General features: G+C 42.3%; 1 protein-coding gene and 1 long non-coding RNA gene across 33 annotated transcripts in view; one reads left to right on the plus strand and one right to left on the minus strand.

The window, feature by feature from the left end:
* The window catches only part of Cdc42bpa (CDC42 binding protein kinase alpha), a 205,528-nt gene that overhangs the window by 180,709 nt on the left and 3,779 nt on the right, over positions 1–21,040 (plus strand). For 17 of the 31 annotated variants that reach the window (XM_017320119.2, XM_017320130.2, XM_011238803.3 and 14 more), the window contains 10 exons: positions 555–771; positions 1,490–1,552; positions 3,620–4,213; positions 6,158–6,255; positions 8,366–8,450; positions 9,348–9,471; positions 10,373–10,490; positions 15,008–15,193; positions 18,819–18,936; positions 20,753–20,910. In XM_017320119.2, coding sequence (XP_017175608.1) covers positions 555–771; positions 1,490–1,552; positions 3,620–4,213; positions 6,158–6,255; positions 8,366–8,450; positions 9,348–9,471; positions 10,373–10,490; positions 15,008–15,193; positions 18,819–18,936; positions 20,753–20,910 — 1,761 coding nt within the window. The remainder of the gene's footprint in view (positions 1–554; positions 772–1,489; positions 1,553–3,619; positions 4,214–6,157; positions 6,256–8,365; positions 8,451–9,347; positions 9,472–10,372; positions 10,491–15,007; positions 15,194–18,818; positions 18,937–20,752; positions 20,911–21,040) is intronic. The other 14 variants (NM_001359546.1, NM_001359547.1, NM_001359548.1 and 11 more) reach the window with 2 other exon arrangements.
* On the minus strand, positions 4,825–7,545 carry Gm38331. Of its 2 annotated transcripts, XR_003948279.1 has the most exons (3): positions 7,205–7,545; positions 5,162–5,233; positions 4,825–4,983 (listed from the first exon to the last, which is right to left on the minus strand). It is a non-coding gene; the product is annotated as a predicted gene, 38331 (long non-coding RNA). The 2 variants fall into 2 exon arrangements; XR_865767.2 differs by lacking the exon at positions 4,825–4,983 and having other exon boundaries at positions 5,006–5,233.

A 21,040-nucleotide genomic window follows, 5' to 3' on the forward strand; every position in this document is an offset into this window, starting at 1 on the left:
TTTGTAAACTTTATTTGCATACTGTTTCTAGTGCTCTTGTCTTCTTTAATGAGAATATAAAAGGTTGTCAGGAAGCACTAAGACTTTGGGAACAGTCTGATGCAGTGCTTCAGAGCACTGGGACGCGCTCTGCTCCACGCTCGTGAGATTGCTCACTTTCCCTTTACCGTGGAGTCTCACATAGACGCTTAGGTTATAATCATACTTGTTGTCTCCTGAAGCTGTTAAGGGGTGAAATGAGTTAATACTTGTAAGTTACTTTTCTTCCTGGTACTTGATAATTTTGTGTCAGTTATGAAATTGGTGTCTACATTATTTTATAGCATTATGTAACACAGCATGAAATGAAAGTCACACTTGGACTTGTATCACCTCCTGCTGTTTGAATTGTAGTGTTACAGTGAGACACTTTCACTCAGTGCAACTAAAGTGTGCTAAAGTGATAATTTAATAAATGCTCATTTTACTGATGAGTGCTAAGCAGATGAGCGTAATTCTGAAGCTAGCATTAGAGATGTCTGTTTTCTAATATTGTGACTATTAAATTGTTTTAGGTCACAGCTTCCCAGCTCTCAGCACCTAGTAACAAATGTTCCATCCTGATGCTAGCAGACAGCGAGAATGAGAGGAGTAAGTGGGTGGGAGTGCTGAGTGAACTCCACAAGATTCTGAAGAAAAACAAGTTCAGAGACCGCTCAGTGTATGTCCCCAAGGAGGCGTACGACAGCACGCTACCCCTCATTAAGACAACGCAGGCCGCTGCAATCATAGGTAGGACTCTATACCACTCAGTGTCGTGACTGTCCACTGGCTACCTTTTGAGCTGGTGCTGCGTCTCACATAGGAGTCCCCAGTGTCCGGGGTAATGTTTAGAGGTTCGTGGGATGGAGGCGCCTTGGCCAGGCTGGTGGGTTAGCGCCTACACGAGTGCAAGTGTATTAGCTTCCTAAAATGCACTAGTGCCGAAGCCCAGCTGCTCGTGGCCGTCTCTGCTTTTGTGATTGGGACAAGGTAATTCCTAGAGTGCGGGCTTCTTTTCTAATGTGCAGTGGAGGAATCTGAAATCCTAGCGTGCTCAGCCTGCCACCAGCAAACAGCAGCTCCCTCTCGTGTGTGGCTGTTTCCCTTTGCTCCGCTCTGAAGCACATGGCCCACTTCCCCTGCTTTCTAGTAAACAATAGGAAGTTTAGTGAGTGGGAGTCAGATTCCTTTCACGTGTTTCCAGAGTGGGTGGTGTCTGTGACACTAACAAACTAGGTTGTTAATTTTATTGTTATTGAATAAGCAGTTACTTCTTTTGATAGGTACTAAAGCAGGTTTTTTTAATTGATAGTTCTATTTTTATTTGCCACTGTAATCTGAGAGGAAACATTTTGATATTGTTATTTATCTTTACTATTGCACCAAATATTCTCATTATTTGCTTTATTCTGGTATCTTTACATTACCTTTATCTGATGAAAATGTTTTATGTTTGTGTCTTACATAGATCATGAACGGATAGCTTTGGGAAATGAAGAAGGATTATTTGTTGTGCATGTCACCAAAGATGGTAAGAGAAACCCCAGTTATTTCAGAGAAACCTTAAATTATATATTAGAAAGCTCTTGAACCTGGAGTTTAAGAGCAGGATTCTGTTATGAAAATTTCTAGATATAATTTAATATTTTTTAAATCAAAAGATTTCTGGTTTTCTCTTTTTTTCTCTTTTGAGACAGGGTTTCACTTTGTAACTCTGGTTTTCCTAGAACTCACCCTGTAGACCAGGCTGGCTAAACTTACAGATCTGCCTGTTTCTTCCTCCCAAGTGGTGGCATTAAAGGTGTGTGCCACTACGCCCAGCTTTAAATCAAAAGATTTGTTCAATTCTGTTGTCCCTTTTAAGTTGTAAAGCCTCAGTCCTGTGTTATCCCTGCCACATGAAAGAAAACTACACGCCGCTTTCCATCCTTGGCGGTGCTGTAAGAAGTCGGGTCTGAAATCGCCGTGCTCCAGTGCAGTCGGGGTTTAACTCCCTGGGGGAAATTAAGTACTGAGTGAAATAAAACAAAACGAATCGAGTTTGCTATTCATAAACATAACACTGAAGTTCTTAAGTTCTGTCTTTCTATCAGGTTAGATATTGAGAAAGCAATTCATTTAAACTTGATGAGCGTGTTATCCATAGCAAGACCCTGAGAAGGGTAGGAAGCTCCGTCAGTCAGTGAAGTACTTGCCCTGAAATCATTTGATTTCCAGAAACCACATAAAAGGCTGGACATGTGTGTGCTTGTGATCACAACCAACACTGGGATGGCCGAGGCAGATGGATGGACTCCTCTTAGCACTGGCCAGCCACCCTAACCTTCCAAACCCAGATCCCAGAGAGAGAGCCTGACTTAGTAACAGAGGGGGGTGAGCAGGATAACTCAGCACATGAAGGTGCCAAGCAAGCCCGGTGACCTGAGCTTGATCCCTGGAACCCACATAAAGGTGGACAAAGAAAAGTGACTCCACACGGCTGTCCTCTGACTGGCATACCTATGCTGTAACATGTACCCACACACATACACAAGTTAAAATTTTAACTTAAACAAACAAACAAAACCAAAACAAACAAACAAAACCTCAAGGCAGATAGCTCCTAAGAACCAACATCCTAGGCTGATTTCTGGTGGCAACACACTTGTGCATGCATACACAGCCACACGTACACACAAAAAAGAAATACCTGAAGGGGTGGTGCTAGAAAGATGACTCGACTGTTAAGAGCTGGCTACTCTTGGGTCACACGGCCCCCAATGGAGGAGCTAGAGAAAGCATCCAAGGAGCTAAAGGGATCTGCAACCCTATATGTGGAACAACAATATGAACTAACCAGTACCCCGGAGCTTTTGTCTCTAGCTGCATATGTATCAAAAGATGGCCTAGTCAGCCATCACTGGAAAGAGAGGCCCTTTGGACTTGCAAACTTTATATGCCCCAGTACAGGGGAACGCCAGGGCCAAAAAGGGGGAGTGGGTGGGTAGGGGATGGGGGGGGGGTGGGTATGGGGGACTTTTGGGATAGCATTGGAAATGTAAACGAGGAAAATACCTAATTTAAAAAAAAAAAAAGAGCTGGCTGCTCTTACAGAGGAACCAGGGGTTCAGTTCCCCATACCCACATGATAACTCACGCCATCCACAACTTATGTTCCAGGAGATCTGATGCCTTCTTCTGGCTTCTGTGGACACAGGCATGCAAATGATTCAGAGACACATGTACACAAAACACCCGCATACATAAAATAAAACTTGAAAAGAAATACCTAAAGAGAAACATGAGTTTCTCTGTTACTTAGATTTTAAAAATAGGAACTTCAGAGTGAAATTCCTAGATTTTAGTACCAAAAAGCAAACTTTGTGAAGCATAAACATGCTTTTTTTTTTTTGTCTTGACTGACAAAAATCTCAGTGTTGAACTTAATGCCAACTATCAGTGGGCTAAATGATCTGATAATGGGTTTAATTATCTTCCTTTCTCTCTCTGATTTTTGGCCTTTGTTACTTTTGTGTATATGTGTCTTTAATGAGTTGGGTTATATACTTTGGGGTTTAATTTAGATGTGTTTAATGTTGTTGCCTCTTCCTTCATGTAGAGATTGTTAGAGTTGGTGATAATAAGAAAATCCATCAGATCGAACTCATTCCAAGTGACCAGCTTGTCGCTGTGATCTCAGGCCGAAATCGCCACGTCCGACTTTTTCCTATGTCAGCCTTGGATGGGCGAGAGACGGATTTTTATAAACTGGCAGAGACTAAAGGGTGTCAGACCATAGCTGCTGGGAAAGTGCGCCACGGAGCTCTGTCCTGCCTGTGTGTGGCCATGAAGAGACAGGTCCTCTGCTATGAACTGTTCCAAAGCAAGACCAGGCACAGGAAGTTTAAGGAGATTCAAGTCCCATGTAATGTCCAGTGGATGGCCATCTTCAGTGAGCATCTCTGTGTGGGATTCCAGTCAGGATTTCTCAGATACCCCCTGAATGGAGAAGGAGGTCCATGCAATATGCTCCATTCAAATGACCATACACTGTCATTCATTTCACACCAACCAATGGACGCTCTCTGTGCAGTTGAGATCTCCAACAAAGAGTACTTGCTGTGTTTTAACAGCATTGGGATATACACAGACTGCCAGGGCCGAAGATCCAGACAGCAGGAACTGATGTGGCCAGCAAATCCTTCCTCCTGTTGTAAGATTCTTTCTTGTTGTCTGCCTTCTTCCTTTTTTGCTTTTCCATTTATTTTAAATATAATCACTTTTACTAACAGCTTATTTTTTTAATCATTCTTAAGGTCTTCCACAAATACTAATTATGTTGCTTATGTAAAATAACCATATATTGTAAAAACCTAGACAATCAGGGTCAGTATTAAATGCTTTTAAGTAAAACTAATCCTTCTGTGGAAAACCTACTGGGATACATTGTTTTTTAATCTCCATGTTGTTATGTTTTGAAATAATCCCAAATCATTATCTTCATTGTCACCCCTAGTACAGTGAGTGTTCTTAAGTAGCAGTACCACATGAGACCCATGGGGAAGTTACTAAGTGAATTGTTTAACTAGTTCTCAGCAGGTAGAATGTAGCCTTTATTCAGAGTGCTGCTCTGCTTTATAGTTTATAGGGTTTTAGTGCTGTCAATAGACCCCATGACCAAGGCAACTATTATAATGGACAGTATTTAATTGGGGCTGGCTTACAGGTTCAGAGGTTCAGTCCATTATCATCAAGACAGGAACATGGCAGAGTCCAGGCAAGGATGTTGTAGGAGGAGCTGAGAGGTCTAAGGCTGCTAGGAGAAGACTGGCTTCCAGGCCGGAAGAGGGTCTTAAAGCCACACCCACAGTGACACACTTATTCCAACAGGGCCATACCTCCAAGTAGTGGCTCTCCCTGTTCCAAATATTCAAACCATAGCAAGGTTTATACATAGATTTCAATGTACTTATTTCACTTTTTCTGTAAAAAAATAAGATTGCTATGTCATTTAATGCTTTTATCACGGAATAATAATAATCACTATTGAATACATATTATTTTACTATATGAGATGAAGTCTTGAGTGAAATAGATGCAACGCATTCTGCCTGCACAGCATAGGGAAGACTCCCGGCAGAACAGTAGAGTGCCATGTTACCGTTGCTGTCAGCAGAGTGTCTGATCCGCAGTGCTTTGTTTGCAGTGGAAATCTCTTGAGCCTGTTTGAATGCTGTGAGGAAAGAGCCATTGGAGGATCAGTAAGAAAGGTGGACTATTTTAAAACTGCAGAAAGTAGAATAAAACGCCCCCAGAAGGGCCCAAAGAGGGTGGAATTCAGAGTTCTAGTAAATCACTACTGGGCAGGAGGTGGGGACTTCTCCCTGCGGCAGGAACAGTGGAGGGATGAGGGATGGGGCCATCCAGGTAAAGTCAAGTGAGAAAATGTGCTCCAGGACAGTAAGGCTTATAACAGAAAAGCAAGGAAATCTGTAATAAAAGACCCTACCACCCAGATTTAACTATTTACAGTGTTTTATTTCTTCTGAAATGAACATTTTTATCCATGACATAACGGGTAAATGAATGTTGTTTTGTAGCTGAGTCAGATAAGCCGAGCATTCTAATGTAAAGTAAAAATGAAACTATCTAACTCATTTCTGTGAGTAGCCATTTCTGTTGGTAGCCATCATGCGAGTGAATCACGTACTCGTGGCTCGTGTCTCCATTTCTTCCACAAGTGTGTAGTGAGCATCTGCTCCTGCCATGCAGCTGCAGGTGACACATCTGTAGCATACATGTCTCTAGATACATGTGTCATGCATCTCTTGCTCTCCCATTCTGGAATAGGACACTTACATAAACATTTCTCACATCGTATGTTTGTTTCTCTGTCAACAGTTTAACTGCTTTAAAAGCCCAACTCTTTAAAGTGCAATGAAAGTTCTTGTTTGACAAGAATACAGTTCTTTCTTTATGATTTCTTGATGTTTACTTCAAAAATGTTTTTAACATTATTCTTATATAATAACTGTGAGGTTTTGAAAAATTCCATTCTACAGTTGCTTAGGGTAGGTCTTTCAAAGTGTTTGGGGTTTACTAGTTCACCATAATCAGCAGTCTGTGTCTTCCTTCTGTCCTTCTGTCCTTCCCCCAGGTTACAATGCTCCATATCTCTCCGTGTATAGTGAAAACGCAGTTGATATCTTTGATGTAAACTCCATGGAATGGATACAGACTCTTCCTCTCAAAAAGGTAATAGAGCACTAAACTGTGGGCCAAACGGTTACTTTTTAAGTTTCCCTTGCAAAAATTCATTGTACGTAGCAGTGCGGCATAAGGCCATGCTCACGAGTATATATCGTACATTAGGCGTACTACCTCTGAACCCCACAACTTTTCTCCCTGCTCCTCCCCGGTGAGGGTCTCTGGGATCACCAAGGCCAGCAGGGTGTCAGTCTGCATGAGGCAGGAGGGAATTCTGCTTCAGTGTGACTCTGTCACCACTTTGGTTCAAACTTCAAGAGTCTGACACTGGACGGTTTATTTTAGGCATATTCACGCGCAGCACAATTTGGGAAAAACTTCCTCGTGATAATTAACTTAGTCTCATGTGCACAATGAGGTTTTAAGGCATGACTACTACTAAAAAAGTAGTATTCAGTTTTCCTTGGTTTCGCAATTTATTAAACTGTTGAAATTATTACCTTTTTCCTTGCTTTCTTTACTCATTCATTACATTTTAAAGATGCATACATGTTGTTATATTTACATCCAGTTCATTGATTTTTTTTCACTACTATAAAACCATCTTTTAGGTAAATAGTGTTTATCCATTATCCTCTTGACAGCATTACTTCTGATTCATTGCTCTGTCGGCATTTCTGTGTATCTAGGTCCTGATGAAGGTGTGGGAATTTCTTTACCCGATCAGCCTCACAGTGGCATGCTGAGGCATGGGCTGCAGCTATGGAACCTTATGCAATAGTGCCATGTTCTTTTCCCAACCGTGATAGTCACATCCACATTATTTACAGGTCCTTTCTGACCCACTTCTTCCCTAGCATATCATTTTATAAATTGTAGTAAATTGGTTTATCACTGAGCTATGTTTGCATGTCCCAGGCTGTCTTAGTTAGGGTTTTATTGCTGTGAAGAGACACCAAGGCAACTCTTATAAAGGAAAACATTTAATTGGAGCTACCTTAGAGTTTCAGAGGCTTGTTAGTCCATTATCATCATAGCAGGAAGTGTGGCGGCGGGCAGGCAGACATGGTGCTGGAGAATCCAAGAGTTCTACATCTCTACCTGAAGGCAGCCAGGAGGAGATTGTCTTCCTCAGGCAGCTGTAGGTTCTCCCACATTGGGTGGAACTTGAGCACTAGGAGATCTGAAAGCTGCCTCCAAAGTGACACACTTCCTCCAGTAAGGCCACACCTCCTCCAACAAGGCTATACTTAGAGCCGCTTCCTGTGGACCTGTGGGACCAATTACATTCAAACTACCACCAGGCAATGCCTGATCATGTTTGCTCATTTTGTTGTTGAATTTGCCAGTTTTTTGCCTTTTGTTTTCTTCCTGGCTAATTGAACTTCCTTTGTGGATCCTGAGTTACTGACACACAGAATGACTCTTCCATTCTGTGACGTCTGGTCACGTTGGTGGAATAGTTTCCTCAGCAGGGTTATTAACTTCACTGAAATACCATGGTATCCCTGTTGTTTCGGTGTTTCCTTTTTCTGTTCTTAAGAAACTTTCCTACTTCAAGGCATAAAGCTATGACCTTTATTTTCTTCCAAGTTTACTGTTTCTGACGCCTGTACGTAGCTGTGTGCCATATTTTGTGCACAGTAGCGTTTTGCTTGCTCTCCGTCTGCCTGTGCTGCACTTAGACTTGTACTGTAGGTGTGAGGTAGGGATCTGGCTGTGCTGGTTTCTAGGAATGCTTCCTCCATCACTGTTTTATCAATGAACCCTTTCTGTCAGCACTGTCATCTCCACATGTGTGGGCATATGGTGTTTAGTGATAAGAATTTATAAACCAGTGTGTTCTTTCCTGACTTAATTTTTTGGTCACATTTTTTGGTGCCTTTTAAAGGGTCAGTTTTAAGGTTTATTTATTTATACTTGATTTTATTTATGATAGACTTCCTTTAAAACACTGTTGTTATAAGCTAGTTTATTTAAATAATGTGATAATATATGTGCTAATAAAAATTATTAACTTGAGACTTTTAAAAAGAACTCTTTATTTTGACATAGGTAGGTGAAAATTCTTAATAGTATATTCTTAATAGACTAAAACCTTTATGATTTAATTTTTAAAAGTTTTATTGAAACATTAATTTTACTTTTATTATTTTAGGTCCGACCTTTAAACACTGAAGGATCATTAAATCTCTTAGGATTGGAGACCATTAGATTAATATATTTCAAAAATAAGATGGCAGGTAAGGAAATATATTAATAGGATCATTTCAGTGGAAATATTACAACAGTCCAAGGCATTTGGATATGAAGTGCCTTCCACCCACATTTGAATCAGGCATCTCTCACTCTGGAGTATGTGATATGCACTGTCAACCTCTGGCAAGACAATAAAGACAAGCTGTAAGCAAACTATCTGTTTATGCTATGTGACTGTATAGGCAGAATGTCTGACTGACACACGTTTTCCTGAGGAGCACCCAGGTAGGAAGAAAAGTGAGAGCTGGATCTGTCGTCTATGCCTGTGGTACTGTAGACATAGTCATTCGGCCTACATTAGGAACACTTGTCCAGAGTCGCAGTGTTCCACAGCCATTCCACAGAATCTCTGAAGTACTGAAGACAATCTAGGAAGAGGCTAAGAAGGTCACAGGAGTGAGCCCCCAGAGTCAGGGCTTAGACCAGGAATCCAGGAAAGTGAGGATGGGGGAAAATAACCTGTGGGAAGGAGGACGTTTCTCGGGGCTGAGAGGCAGTTCCGCAGTTTAAAGAGCACGCTGCTCTTTGAGAGGACTGGAACCACCAGACGCACTTATTACAGGACAGAGAAGACAGTGTAAAGAGTAGGTAGAGTGACTGGTTAAAGGCATGACACCAAGACAGCTATAGTTTCCTCCAGCAAAAGTGTAGTATCTTTTACTTATAATCAAAAGTGAGACTGTTTTGTAAGCTATGCTAATTTCAGTATGTATTTTTTTGCGTATTCCATGGAAAATTATTGCTTGCTTTCTGATTTTTAGTACATAATTCTTTAACTATCACAGTTGTACACACGGTATAATTGATTACAACATCACAGAGACCAATGGATAGGAAGAACTTTAACAATCTAAACAATATTATTATTTTCTTTCTCACAGAAGGGGATGAACTTGTGGTTCCTGAAACATCAGATAATAGTCGGAAACAAATGGTTAGAAATATCAACAACAAACGGCGTTACTCCTTCCGAGTCCCTGAAGAAGAGAGGATGCAACAGAGGAGGTATGCAGCTAACTTGTGCCCAGCATCCGTCCATGCTGCCATCACCCAGAGAACTGTCTAGAATCAGAAGAAAGAGTCTCTGAAAATTTGTCACTCAGCTATGGTCAAAATTTGGAAGGCCGGGGTAGCTTATTAGCAGAGTATTTGCCAAGCATGAGTAAGGCCCAGGGATCTATCTCCAACTGCATGGGGATCCCACAGTAATGAGTAGTACCCCTCAAAGTTATGAGAATAAAATACCATATTTTCACTCATTTCTGGATGTATATAGGACAACTATAATTTAATGCATATATAACTCTGTAATATAAATCATTTGTGTAGATAGCAAATTTGTATATGCTTACGAAGAAGTACAGAAGCCAGGTATGGTGGCTCATGCCTATAATCTTAACACTCAAGAGGCTAAGGCAGGAGGATTACCTTGAGTTTGAGGCCAGCATGCCCTGAGCTAAAGGGTAAGATCCTGTCCAAAAAAAAAAGTAAAAGAGAAAAACAAAAAGAAATTCAGATTAACTTTATTCTCCATGAGCTATATTAAAAACCATTTCTAAAATAGTATCTATTATAAAAGATAAACATATAATTTTTTAAGTTATCTGCCAAGTAGAGTAGAAGATCTTTAATCAAGGTGTGTAGCTGAGTGGTGAGCACTTGCTGTGTGTGGCCCCTGGCATTGATTCCAGCACTGAACAGATTACACACACAAATCAGCCCTAAATTTCAAGATCTTCTTACGTAAAATTTACAAAACAAAGTAGTCTAAGGAATTGAACTATTACTATTACTATATTGTTATCCTAATTATATCTTTATTTTTATAAACAAAGTATGCTTAATTTTTTAAAGTTATATTGATTAAATGTGGAAATACTGTCTAAACAGGTATTCTACCTTACAGGGAGATGCTACGAGATCCAGAAATGAGAAATAAATTAATTTCTAACCCAACTAATTTTAACCACATAGCACACATGGGTCCTGGAGATGGAATACAGATCCTAAAAGACCTGCCCATGGTAAGAGGCGTGAAGAGCGGTGTGAATATGAACGGTGTGAGGAGTCAGGGCCAGCTGCCGGGGAAGGATGTTCACGTAGGCTCACATGCATGCTCTGCTTCACACACACGACACAGTGCCATCTGATGGACGAAACCTAAAGCTCAGAAAGCTGACAAAAGTTCTTAACCCAGAAAAGTTTTCCATTTGCTAATACAAGTTTGCTAGTGTTGGTGAAAGAAAGCGCTGTATTTGAAAGGTTCTGTGACAAATCCTAGATGCAGCTCCCAAAGCTCTAAGGTCTCAGTCAGCTGAATGCAGGTGCTTGGGTGTTGTCTCCTCGGAAGCCCACCCAGGCTCATCACTCATAGTCACACCTCTCGGCTAAATGTGAAATTCAGTCTGCTCCTTTGCGCAAATCCAGGCATGTCTCCTGCTCAATTATATGTGAAAAGTACCACACCGGAACACTGTTGTACTTTAACAACATGAAGATTGCATCCACAGACCCATTATGCTGAGGTTAAAATTACTAGTGGAGTTGGCTAAGTCCCCAGGCGCTCTGCTCCTGACGTGTCAGTGTCACACACTCCTAGCAGGCCACTAAAATCCAGAGGGACCCTTTGATCAGCAGGGTAGCTGCTCAACTGGGCAAAAGAACTTCAGAATAATTACTATCTTATGACAGTTTTGGAGACAACTGTGAATACTGACCGTCATCTCTCCTAAGGACATCTATCTACATTTCATTGGCAACACGGTGGTAGGAGAAAGGAGAGAGCAGGGATAAAGTGTGCTGTGTAATCAGAACTGTATTGTCAAGGTTAGCCTATAAAGGGGTCTTTATTTATTCCTGGAGAAAAAATAAGTCTACATTCATTTCAATCAAAATATTTGGTTGTAAACATTACAATCACATAACTGTGCTTTCTTGCTATTTTCACATCTTTGGGGGTGGAGTGGTGGTGGCCACAGAAATATTCCTTTTTTGAGTTCACATTATTCACATTCAAAGTATTCCTTTGGGGTCTGTTAGCCTTGGGATATATCAGCTGTGCTGGGTAAATATAAAGCATACACTATCACACTGTATACGCTGTAACTAGATCACAGTGAAGCCCAGCAAGAAGCTCAAAGTCAAGCATGTTAGACTCAGAGCTGCTGTGCGCGTTGCTGGGTTTGTAAGCTTTTCTGCTTCCCAGCTTCTGCCTGGAGCAAGAGCACGGGTGTCTCCATTTCCCAGTGGTAACATTGCTCCAGAGTCCTCGACTGCCATGCTGTCATCTGGGCAGTGCACATAGCAGGGTCCTGAGGGCAGAGCTCTGCCATTGCTGTTCTTGCTATTTCGTTTTTCTGAAGGGAAGTTACAGCCCAGGCACACAGTGCTTTAGTAGAGGGGACTGTATGAAGTGTAACAAACAGTTACCTCGTCATAGGAGAGACCGAGAACAGTGCACTGTTTTAACTGAATTTTTGATCATTTTTTCCAAAGTGTGTAGTATTGAGGGATGGAAAGACAACCAGCTTTAGACCTAAAAGTATTTTGTCAGATAGCATGCCAGCTAAATCAAACCAAGGTTCTGATAGGTATTAGCCTTCTAAATTAAAATCATATTTGTAACTATGTAAAAGGAATTGTAGAAAATGTTTTACTTATACGCAGCGTTTCCCTTAAGGTGGTACAATCTCAGGATTTAGTCTTGCTCTGCTTGGGTCCCACCAGGTGAAACCCTGTTTCTGTCCTGAAGGTCTTCCCAACCTTCACGATGGAGTGTGACCCTCGGAGTCTAAATCAGCAGTTTAATAGTGTAAGAGACTTTAAAGTACCCCTCAGCTTTACTCTTTCTGTTTGGTTTGGTTTGGTTTTTGGTTTTGGTGGGGGTTTTGTTTTGTTTTTGTTCCTGTTTTTTGAGTCAGGGTCTTACTATGTAGCCATGTCTGACCTGAAACTCTCCATGAAGACTAAGCTGGCTTCAGACTCATAGAGATCCAACTGGCTCTGTCTCCAGAAACAGAGGCCTGTGTCACTGCACCCAGCCTAACTAAACTCTCTCCCTCCAGTCTCTTACCACTTGCATCTTTTGTTTGGAGACAGAGGATTTCGTTAGCTGGCCCTGGCTAGCCTCAAATTCACTATGTAGCCTAGGCTAGCCTCAAATTTGAGCCTGTCTTCCTCCTGCCTCAGCCTTCTAGGTGCCCCAGGTGTCTGTCACCATACCCACCAGAAATTTGTGGGTTTGCTAATATTGCTAAAAAGATTTTTGTTATTAAGCAAAACAATTTCAGATGATATTTGTCATTCATCCACCAACTGGCTCCATCCATATGACCCTCCATGCTGGCTGCTGATTTCTAACTAGACTGTTAGTTTGGGGTATTTGTCATCACCTGGTTTTGTTAACTCGACAACCACCTCTCCACAACCCCAGATTAGTCCTTTTTCATACCAATTCAGTTGGTTTTTAATGTGCCTTATTCTTTTAATGTTTAATTATTGTGTAAGATAACATTGTTCTATTTCCAGGCTGAAGTGTTGTGCGTTTATGAGACTGTTCCTCCATCCTCACATGTCATAGGCAGCAGAGTTTTCCTGTTATTTCCTGTTATTTCCACATGACTTTTCCCATCTCACATGTGGAGGATGTAGTTCTCTGAAGGCATTACTTAACCCTCTGACGCACGCTTCTTGAGCATGTGCCCTGTGCCCAGGCCTGGGCTTCTCTAGGAGCAGACGCAGGGAAATAGCGCAGCACTGTGTGTGTCTGTAGCAGTGCTCACAGGTAACAAGAGCTTGGGTTTTAATGTAATCTCAACTCTGTGTGTCCTTTTCAGTCAAATGGAATTATGAATTATCCCTCTCCCTCCCCCCTCCAAAAACAGATGAATTACATTGATCTGGCAACGTATATAAGCGCTTTCAAGTCCCAAAGCTGTGTTGCTGCCTGCAAAGAACATGGACCCTGGATGTTTTTATGTCTCATCATAAATAAGTCAATATCATGTTCCTGTGAAATACTTAAGAGCTTAGAAAGACTTAAAAAGCTCTTTAGACGTTAACTCTGCTTCACTTGTACCAGATATCCAGAAATAACAGTGCTTCTGTCTTAAATATGGATGGGCCAGTAAGCTTGGAAGAGTCTTTTTCTGACCTCTTGTATCAGATGTGAACCTTCCGTCTCCATCCTCGTGAGTGGAGAGAAGATAAGCAGTTAATATAAGATGGCATTCAAGTCTTAAGAGAGAGACTGAGTTAGTTTTCTTGAATCTTTATCATTTATATACCTGTGGTTTTTGTTGTTGTTAAGTGATTGCTAGACATACAGGAACATTTTTCTCCAACATAATGCAAGAGTAATTTATCACTGTAAGGTTCGTTTATCACCATATTCCTAACACAGTACATTTTACCTGTCTCTAAAGTTGTTCATGACCACAATATACTGAACCCAATAACCTCTTTAAGAAGTAAGTTTGCTTCCTGAGCCCAGAAATGATACAGTGTTTCCTTGTTGTATATGCATGGAGGGCCGCCTGGACTCAGCTCATGACACCTTCCCTCCAAAAAGATAGTTTTCTTTCTTAAAGTCAAAGATGATAGATAGGTAGGTAGGTAGATAGATAGATAGATAGATAGATAGATAGATAGATAGATAGATAGATAGATAGATAGATAGATGATAACCTTAGAAAACAGTGATTTTATTCACGTTTCTAAAATAAATCAACTGTCATATATAGAAGCCTTTCTTTTAGGCTTAGATAAGTCTTGAGGGATGGTGTGCTCTGGAAACACTCTTCTTCCAGAACTGAGCTAGGGAGAATCTCCGTTATAGGAAATGGCTGGCCTCTCAGTGGCTCTGCCCACGTGTTCACCCGGAAGCATTTATCAGGTGATGTGAAACCTTCTCTGTAGACGTTTTGTAACTTCATTATTATATATAGCCTTTTAAAGAACATATTTGAACATTGAAAGCAAAATTTTCCCTTGTTGAAAACATGCTTGTTCTTTGAGCTGCTTAGAGATAAACCAGGACTAGCACAGCCTCCAAATCTCAGCATCTTTGTTATAAGGAAATGAGCTCACTAAAGACCAGGACATAGCATAAATCAGAACTGAGAAACAGCCATAAAGTCGAAGGGTGCAGGTTTGCACTTTGCATTGGAAGTGCTCTGGGGTTCCTCCCCCTTTCTGTAGCTTTCTTGCTACTTCTGTGCTTGGAGTTTTGGTGTTTTGGAGAGATTTTGCAATGCTTAAGAAAGTCCTGAAGACCCTCAAAGCCTCTGGGACCTCTAGAAGCCATGCTGCTACTCGCTCAGTTCCGGTAACATGGGGATGGTGTTATCACAAAATGATCTTTTGAAAATCTGCTGTTTTGAGTAACTGATTACAGAATTTAATCCTCTAAGGCCTGAAAGAATTTCACTGGCACTAGTTCTGAGATCTGCCTTGTTCTCCGTGTGTGTGTTGTCTGGTGTCACTCACCCTGATCCATCAGTGTCACCTTACACCATTTTTTTTCTTTCTGTTGTTTTGATAGCCAGGTTTCCCTTATTCACCCCCTCATCACCACTCCGGCCTGATCTCCTCTCCGAGCAACTTTGAGCACATCTATCACATGACTGTCACTTCTGCTGAACAGTTTCTCTCTCCTGAGTCCATAAGCCCTGGGTCCCCCCCGTCCCTGCGCTCTGCCCCTGGCACACCACACTCTGTGACTCTGAGGGTATGAACAGCTGAGTCGAGCTAACCTTGACTAACTAACGGAGTGTGCATTTTCTAACCACTGAGGTGGCGCCTAGAAGAGTGGTTAGCCTTTCTTCCTCCTCAGCTGCCAGCTTCAACTACTTTCTGACTTCTGTTTATCCTCCTCTCTCTCCTCTTCTCAGTCTGTCTTGTTGGATAGAGTTTTCCCATTATGGTATTTTCCATTCTGGATACCATGTTAAAACGAAAACCACCCAAACAAAAACAGCCCAAACTGGATTTTATTAAAACACACAGAAAAAGAGCTCCCTGAATTTCTGAGGTTTTTCTTTTTTAGCTGCTCTTTACCCTATAGCCACTTCAGGTCAGAGAAATGCTTTATAGTTGATGAGATTATGGTCATTAGAGTTCACCCATAGTCCTATCAAAAGTCTCCAAAGTAATGCTGTAAATAACAAGCACGTAACAGGAAAAATCCCAAGTTAAAGTCGGGTTTTACAAATCTTTGGGTTGCTGATGTGGATTTAATTGCAGCCTAGACACAAGAAGAAAAGTTAGGAAGAACGGAAAAGAGGTTGCTCCACTGCTGAACGGGTGCAGTGGTCCTCTCCTCCAGCCCATGCCGTGTTACCATGGCTCATGTGCCGAAGTGGCCGTTAAAATGTCTAGCCTATCAAATAGTTTCTGTGTGTATGAACATTAAGGGAAGCTAATTTTATGAATATGAAATTATTTGTATTATACCATGCAAACTTATTTTTTATAATGCCCCAGGTTAGTAAATTAGTAACATCGACTTTTAAATTTTGTAACATAGTAATTTTCCAGTAAGAAAATTCGAGGGATTAAAAGATTATTTTTGTTCTTATTATCAGATTTCTTTGATAAAGTAAATAACAATACCATCTGAATGCCTTGCTTGATAGAATTACCTTAGTTTGCTTGGCAACTGGAGATGGATTCCAAGGACTCCACAGTCAGCAGGACCTTGCTGTGAGAGACACTGCTTGCTGTAGCTTGAGCTGAGTGGTGCCACACAGTGGGAAACTACCTTACGCATCATTTTAACTAAAAAAGTCCAAAATCCTGGGTTTCTTGTTATATTCTAATGGAGTGTATATCATTTGACTAAGTGATAGGCTTTTTATATAAACACTTTTCTGTTTGTCATTCCTTTAGTAGTGTAGTTTCAGTTGTAGTTACTAGCATGCTTTGGAAGCTTAGCCTCCATTGTTTGCTCTAGCGTAGGCTTATCATATAGAAGAGAGAGCAGCCCATCTTCTGAGCTGTGAAGTGCAGAGTGACTGGCAGTTGCTGTCTCCAAAGACCCTCTTGGCCTTCTTACACACACTGCTGTGTGTCAGAGGCTTGCTCCTGTGTGTGCAGATGCTAAAATGCTGCCTTTGACTGTCTTGACTTTCTTTTTTTTTTTTAATTTTCTTAGATAAAATAAGGCAAAAACACTGCACAGAATTACATGGACTTTGCAGATCTGGTCTAGGAACCAAAGTAACAATGCAGATTTGCTTCTCTTGGGGTTGCAGGTGTTTGGGAAAGCCCAGTGCGCAGACACATCCAGAGCCATCTCTCCATCATGGGGTCTATGATCACATAGTGACTGAGTGTCCAGTTCTAGACTTCTTAGCAACCCAAATAATTGCCGGGTGTGGTGGCGCACGCCTTTAATCCCAGCACTTGGGAGGCAGAGGCAGGCAGATTTCTGAGTTCAAGGCCAACCTGGTTTATAGAATGAGTTCCAGGACAGCCAGGACTACACAGAGAAACCCTGTCTCGGAAAAAACAAAACAAAACAAAAAGTTAACTACACTACTTGATTTCCTTCTTGCCTCTTTGTTGTTTCTGCCTCTTCCTAGATCCTGTTTAAATCATTTGATCTTTGCCTTACTGTAGCAGAGAGGCAGCTGTCCTTTGATAAGTGTTAGCATATAGGTTAGCTTAGTAAGAACTTTAGGAACTGGGGGCTATGTCATGGCTCAGTTGCTAAAAATGCTTGCCATCAAACCTGACAACATGGGTTGGAACCCCAAAACCTACAGTGAGGGAGAGGACCATTGACCACCTGTATGGCACACATTTGCTCACATTCACACACACACAAACTCGCACATCCCACACAAATAAATAAACATTTAAAAGAAAATGCAGGTAGGAAACAGCAAGTTATTAGTAGTATCTGATGAGTTAACAGGAGAATTGGCCTCTTTATGATCATTATCACCCAAATACCCCACAGTCCAGGTGTAGTCTCTTGACAATGAGGAAAAAGCATGTTTAATGAACTAATTAATGCTGAGGAAACTACTGGCTGGTTAATGTATTTCCCAGTCATTTTGATTAATCTTGACCATCATGGGATATGCTGAGTGTAGAAATAAAGTGGAAGTGAGATGGCATGGTGGGTAAGGGGCATGCTGCCGAGCCTGTCCTCTGACCTCCACATATGTAATGGCATGATGTGTGCACACACACACACACACAAACAAAACAAACAAAGATCCCCAGGTCAGCTCCTCTCAGAAAAGCAGCGCATGCTAGCTCCATCAGACTTGCTTTTCTTAACTAATGCATTCTCATTCTTCAGGAAAGTCATAGGGTTGGAGTTTGGACTACTTTTTAATAAAACTATTTGTATTTTCTCAACATCTGTGTAATGCATGCTCATTCCTCCTAGAAGAATTCTGATGTAATCTAAAGGGAGGTTATTGATACTGATGCTCACAGATAAGCCATGTGAGTCGTTAGATCAGGGCAGGAGAGCCACATAGTGGGACAGGGCAAGTGCTTTGCTCCTGCAGATGTGGCCTCTGTGATTCTCAGAAACCCAGGAGGCACATGCTAGCCTGAGTGCTGAACAAGCTAGGGCCTGCTGCCCATAGATTCCATAGTGCAGACACTGAGTGCTCTGTTTCACTTCCTGCCCCACCTCCAGCCCCCACCCCACCTTTGCCTCAGAAAATATTTGCAAGAAGGTGGGACCATATCTACACAAGAATAAAGTGTTGTAAAAGATAAATAGAAGTTAGTAACGTGGCCTGTGTGGTCTGCCCACTCTAATATTTAAGAAATTGATTCAAATGTCTGCATTCTCTGGGTTTTGCTCTGCCCTGCACCCCTTTTCTAGTTGAAAGCACTGAGTAGGGCAGGTCCCAGACTCATGCTCCCTGGTACAACTGTGACTGAGCTATGAAGTGCAGCAGGAGGAAGCTTCATGTTCCAGAGCTAGTAAGATTCATGAACATGACACATGGCGCAGGAAGAAAGGTTTGTCAAGAAAATAATTTTAATTGACTCTCCTTCAGATAGGCTAACTCAGGTCTCTTAAGTAAATAATTTCAACTGTAGACAACGCAGTTTCGTTATCTGCAAATGTCCATGTAATTCTGCAGCCCACTTACAGCTAACCATGTAACGTTGCAAACCAAAAGCTGCCTATTGGTAAGTACTCCTTGGCAGGGATGACATTCATTTCCTCTCAGGGCTTCAGAGCCCTGCTGGTGAGAAAGACTGGGACTCGATTGCTCCCTGCCCTCTATCATTCTGTTCAAGATGCCTAGAGAACCAGAGTAAAAGGCAAATGTCCACACAAAACTGGCTGAAGAGTATTCCTCTCCTTTGTGTTTTAGAACCCACGGCCTCAGGAAAGCCGGACAGTATTCAGTGGCTCCGTCAGTATTCCCTCCATCACCAAGTCCCGCCCTGAGCCAGGCCGCTCCATGAGTGCCAGCAGCGGCCTGTCTGCACGTAAGTGGCCGGGCGGGGAGGGGAGAGGAGCTGAGGAGGTGAGACCACAAAGAAAAGGTATCCCTTGCCCAGGAGCAACTTCCTGGTAGAGATGATGGGGACCTGTGTCTACCAGAAGGGACTGTACAGTGATGCCCGCAGCAGCATGCCCGAGTGTGTGGGAACATGTGCACAGAGTTAGTTCATCGTGGCTGGGATAGTTCCTGCATGTAAGATGGTAGTTACAGATTGCCATCAACTTTGAGTGTCCAGCAGACACTGTACACTTGACACCAGAGACCTCAGCAAAGCCTTCTTTATTCCCAAACCACTGATGGCCGAGCAGCTAAATACACTACATCCATTTTCCTATTTCAAAGTCCTTCAGTCAGAAGACATACTCGTTATCCTCATTCTTGGACTTCCCTGGTACTTTTGTTTATTCAGTAAATACTGGTTTCTATACGTGCCTTGTTTCCATATATTGTGAGGTTCAGTTATGCTATATTCATCACTACTGACAACATAACAACTTACCCCACAACTTAGAACCATAAAATAGCAAGCAAACAAGCTGGGCATGCCAGCACAGGGCTGACGCAAGAGAAGAGCAAGTGTCCAGGCTGAGCCATGTCACAGAACTCTGACAAGAAAGGTTGGAGGAGGCAGGGAAGAGACGAGGGGGCGAGAAGGAGCCACACACCACAGCATGTGTTTATTTACCTCATGAGCTTTCTGAGAGTCAGAATGGTTTGGGCTTTTTCATAACACTGTTGACATCTTTATTTGCCAATCAGAAATAACTTGGGGGCAGGGTCACTTAGCATCTAAGTGCAGACTCTCTCATCTCTGGGGCAACCAGTCTTGGGAACCCAATTTTAGTTTTAGAATACAAACAGCATCAGGCTAACCTACTACAACCATTTGGCAAGGACCTAGGTACTATATTTCTAGAACACCAGTTTACAAGCAGTAGTGGTAGTGTCTGGAAGGAGTCAGGGATGGTGAGGCTGTGAGGGCTTAGGGAGGGAAGGGCCTCGGGGGCATTGAGAACAGTCTGCCGGGTGTGCTTCTGCAGTGCCTTCTGAGCACTGACACAGTTGGTGGTCAGTAGCTGGACATACAATTGTATGGTGACAGTTTTGTTGGATTCTTAATGTAAAAGGCAGTTAACAAAATCAGTAATACATTGAAACAGTCTATAACTCAGTGTCCTTCACCAGTCATGAAACTTAATAAAATTAAAACTTTTCTTAAGCAAAGACTAAAGCATAATGAGAAACGTGGAACACTTTTAAATGGGCACTAACAGTACTTGTCATGTTTCCAAGGGTTCTTCTCTTGTTGTCAGTGCCACTGGTCCCCTTGCTATATGTCCCAGCTCTTAGGTCAGCATTTGAGGGTGCCCTCAAAGTAACCCCCAAAGTGTTCCTCTCAAGCTATGAAATAAGAGTGCTTTCTTGTGTTCTGTTTTCTATGAGAGTTTCTGAAAGGCAGCATTTGCCTGGGGATGGCTGTGTGCTTCTGAGAGTGCAGCCCATGTCTTAGGAGCCTCTGTGAGGTCTGGGTAGGCAGATGCCCCATCTGTTAGAAGAAAGCCCAACATGTCTGTGGTATGACGATGCTGAGGGCACCCTGGCAATGGCAGATGGCACTGGAAGGATTCCATGGGCACCACAGGGCCTGGGGACTGCTGTCTAAACACCAGTAGTCCCATAGCCAGAGGACAACAGAAACAACCTTCCGCATGGGACTTCTGTCTTCTTGGAAGCCTGTACACTTTATAGAGGTGTGGCCTCTTCTGAATACATAGTTCTTCCCAACCATTGTCCTGTAGGGTCGTCAGCCCAGAATGGCAGTGCACTAAAGAGGGAATTCTCTGGAGGAAGCTATAACACAAAGCGACAGCCCATGCCCTCTCCCTCGGAGGGCTCTTTGTCATCAGGAGGCATGGACCAAGGAAGTGACGCCCCTGCGAGGGACTATGATGGAGAGGTGAATGGGCCATGGATGGTGGCTGCACCTGCCATGCATGCTTAAGGCCAATGTTTCGTCCAGGCTGATCTACTCCCTGCCCCTTTGCATGTGCCTCTGAAGGGAGGGCAAGGCCTGTCACGGGTGTGTA

Source organism: Mus musculus, chromosome 1 (genome assembly GCF_000001635.26).
Source record: "Mus musculus strain C57BL/6J chromosome 1, GRCm38.p6 C57BL/6J".
Taxonomy (NCBI): Eukaryota; Metazoa; Chordata; class Mammalia; order Rodentia; family Muridae; genus Mus; species Mus musculus.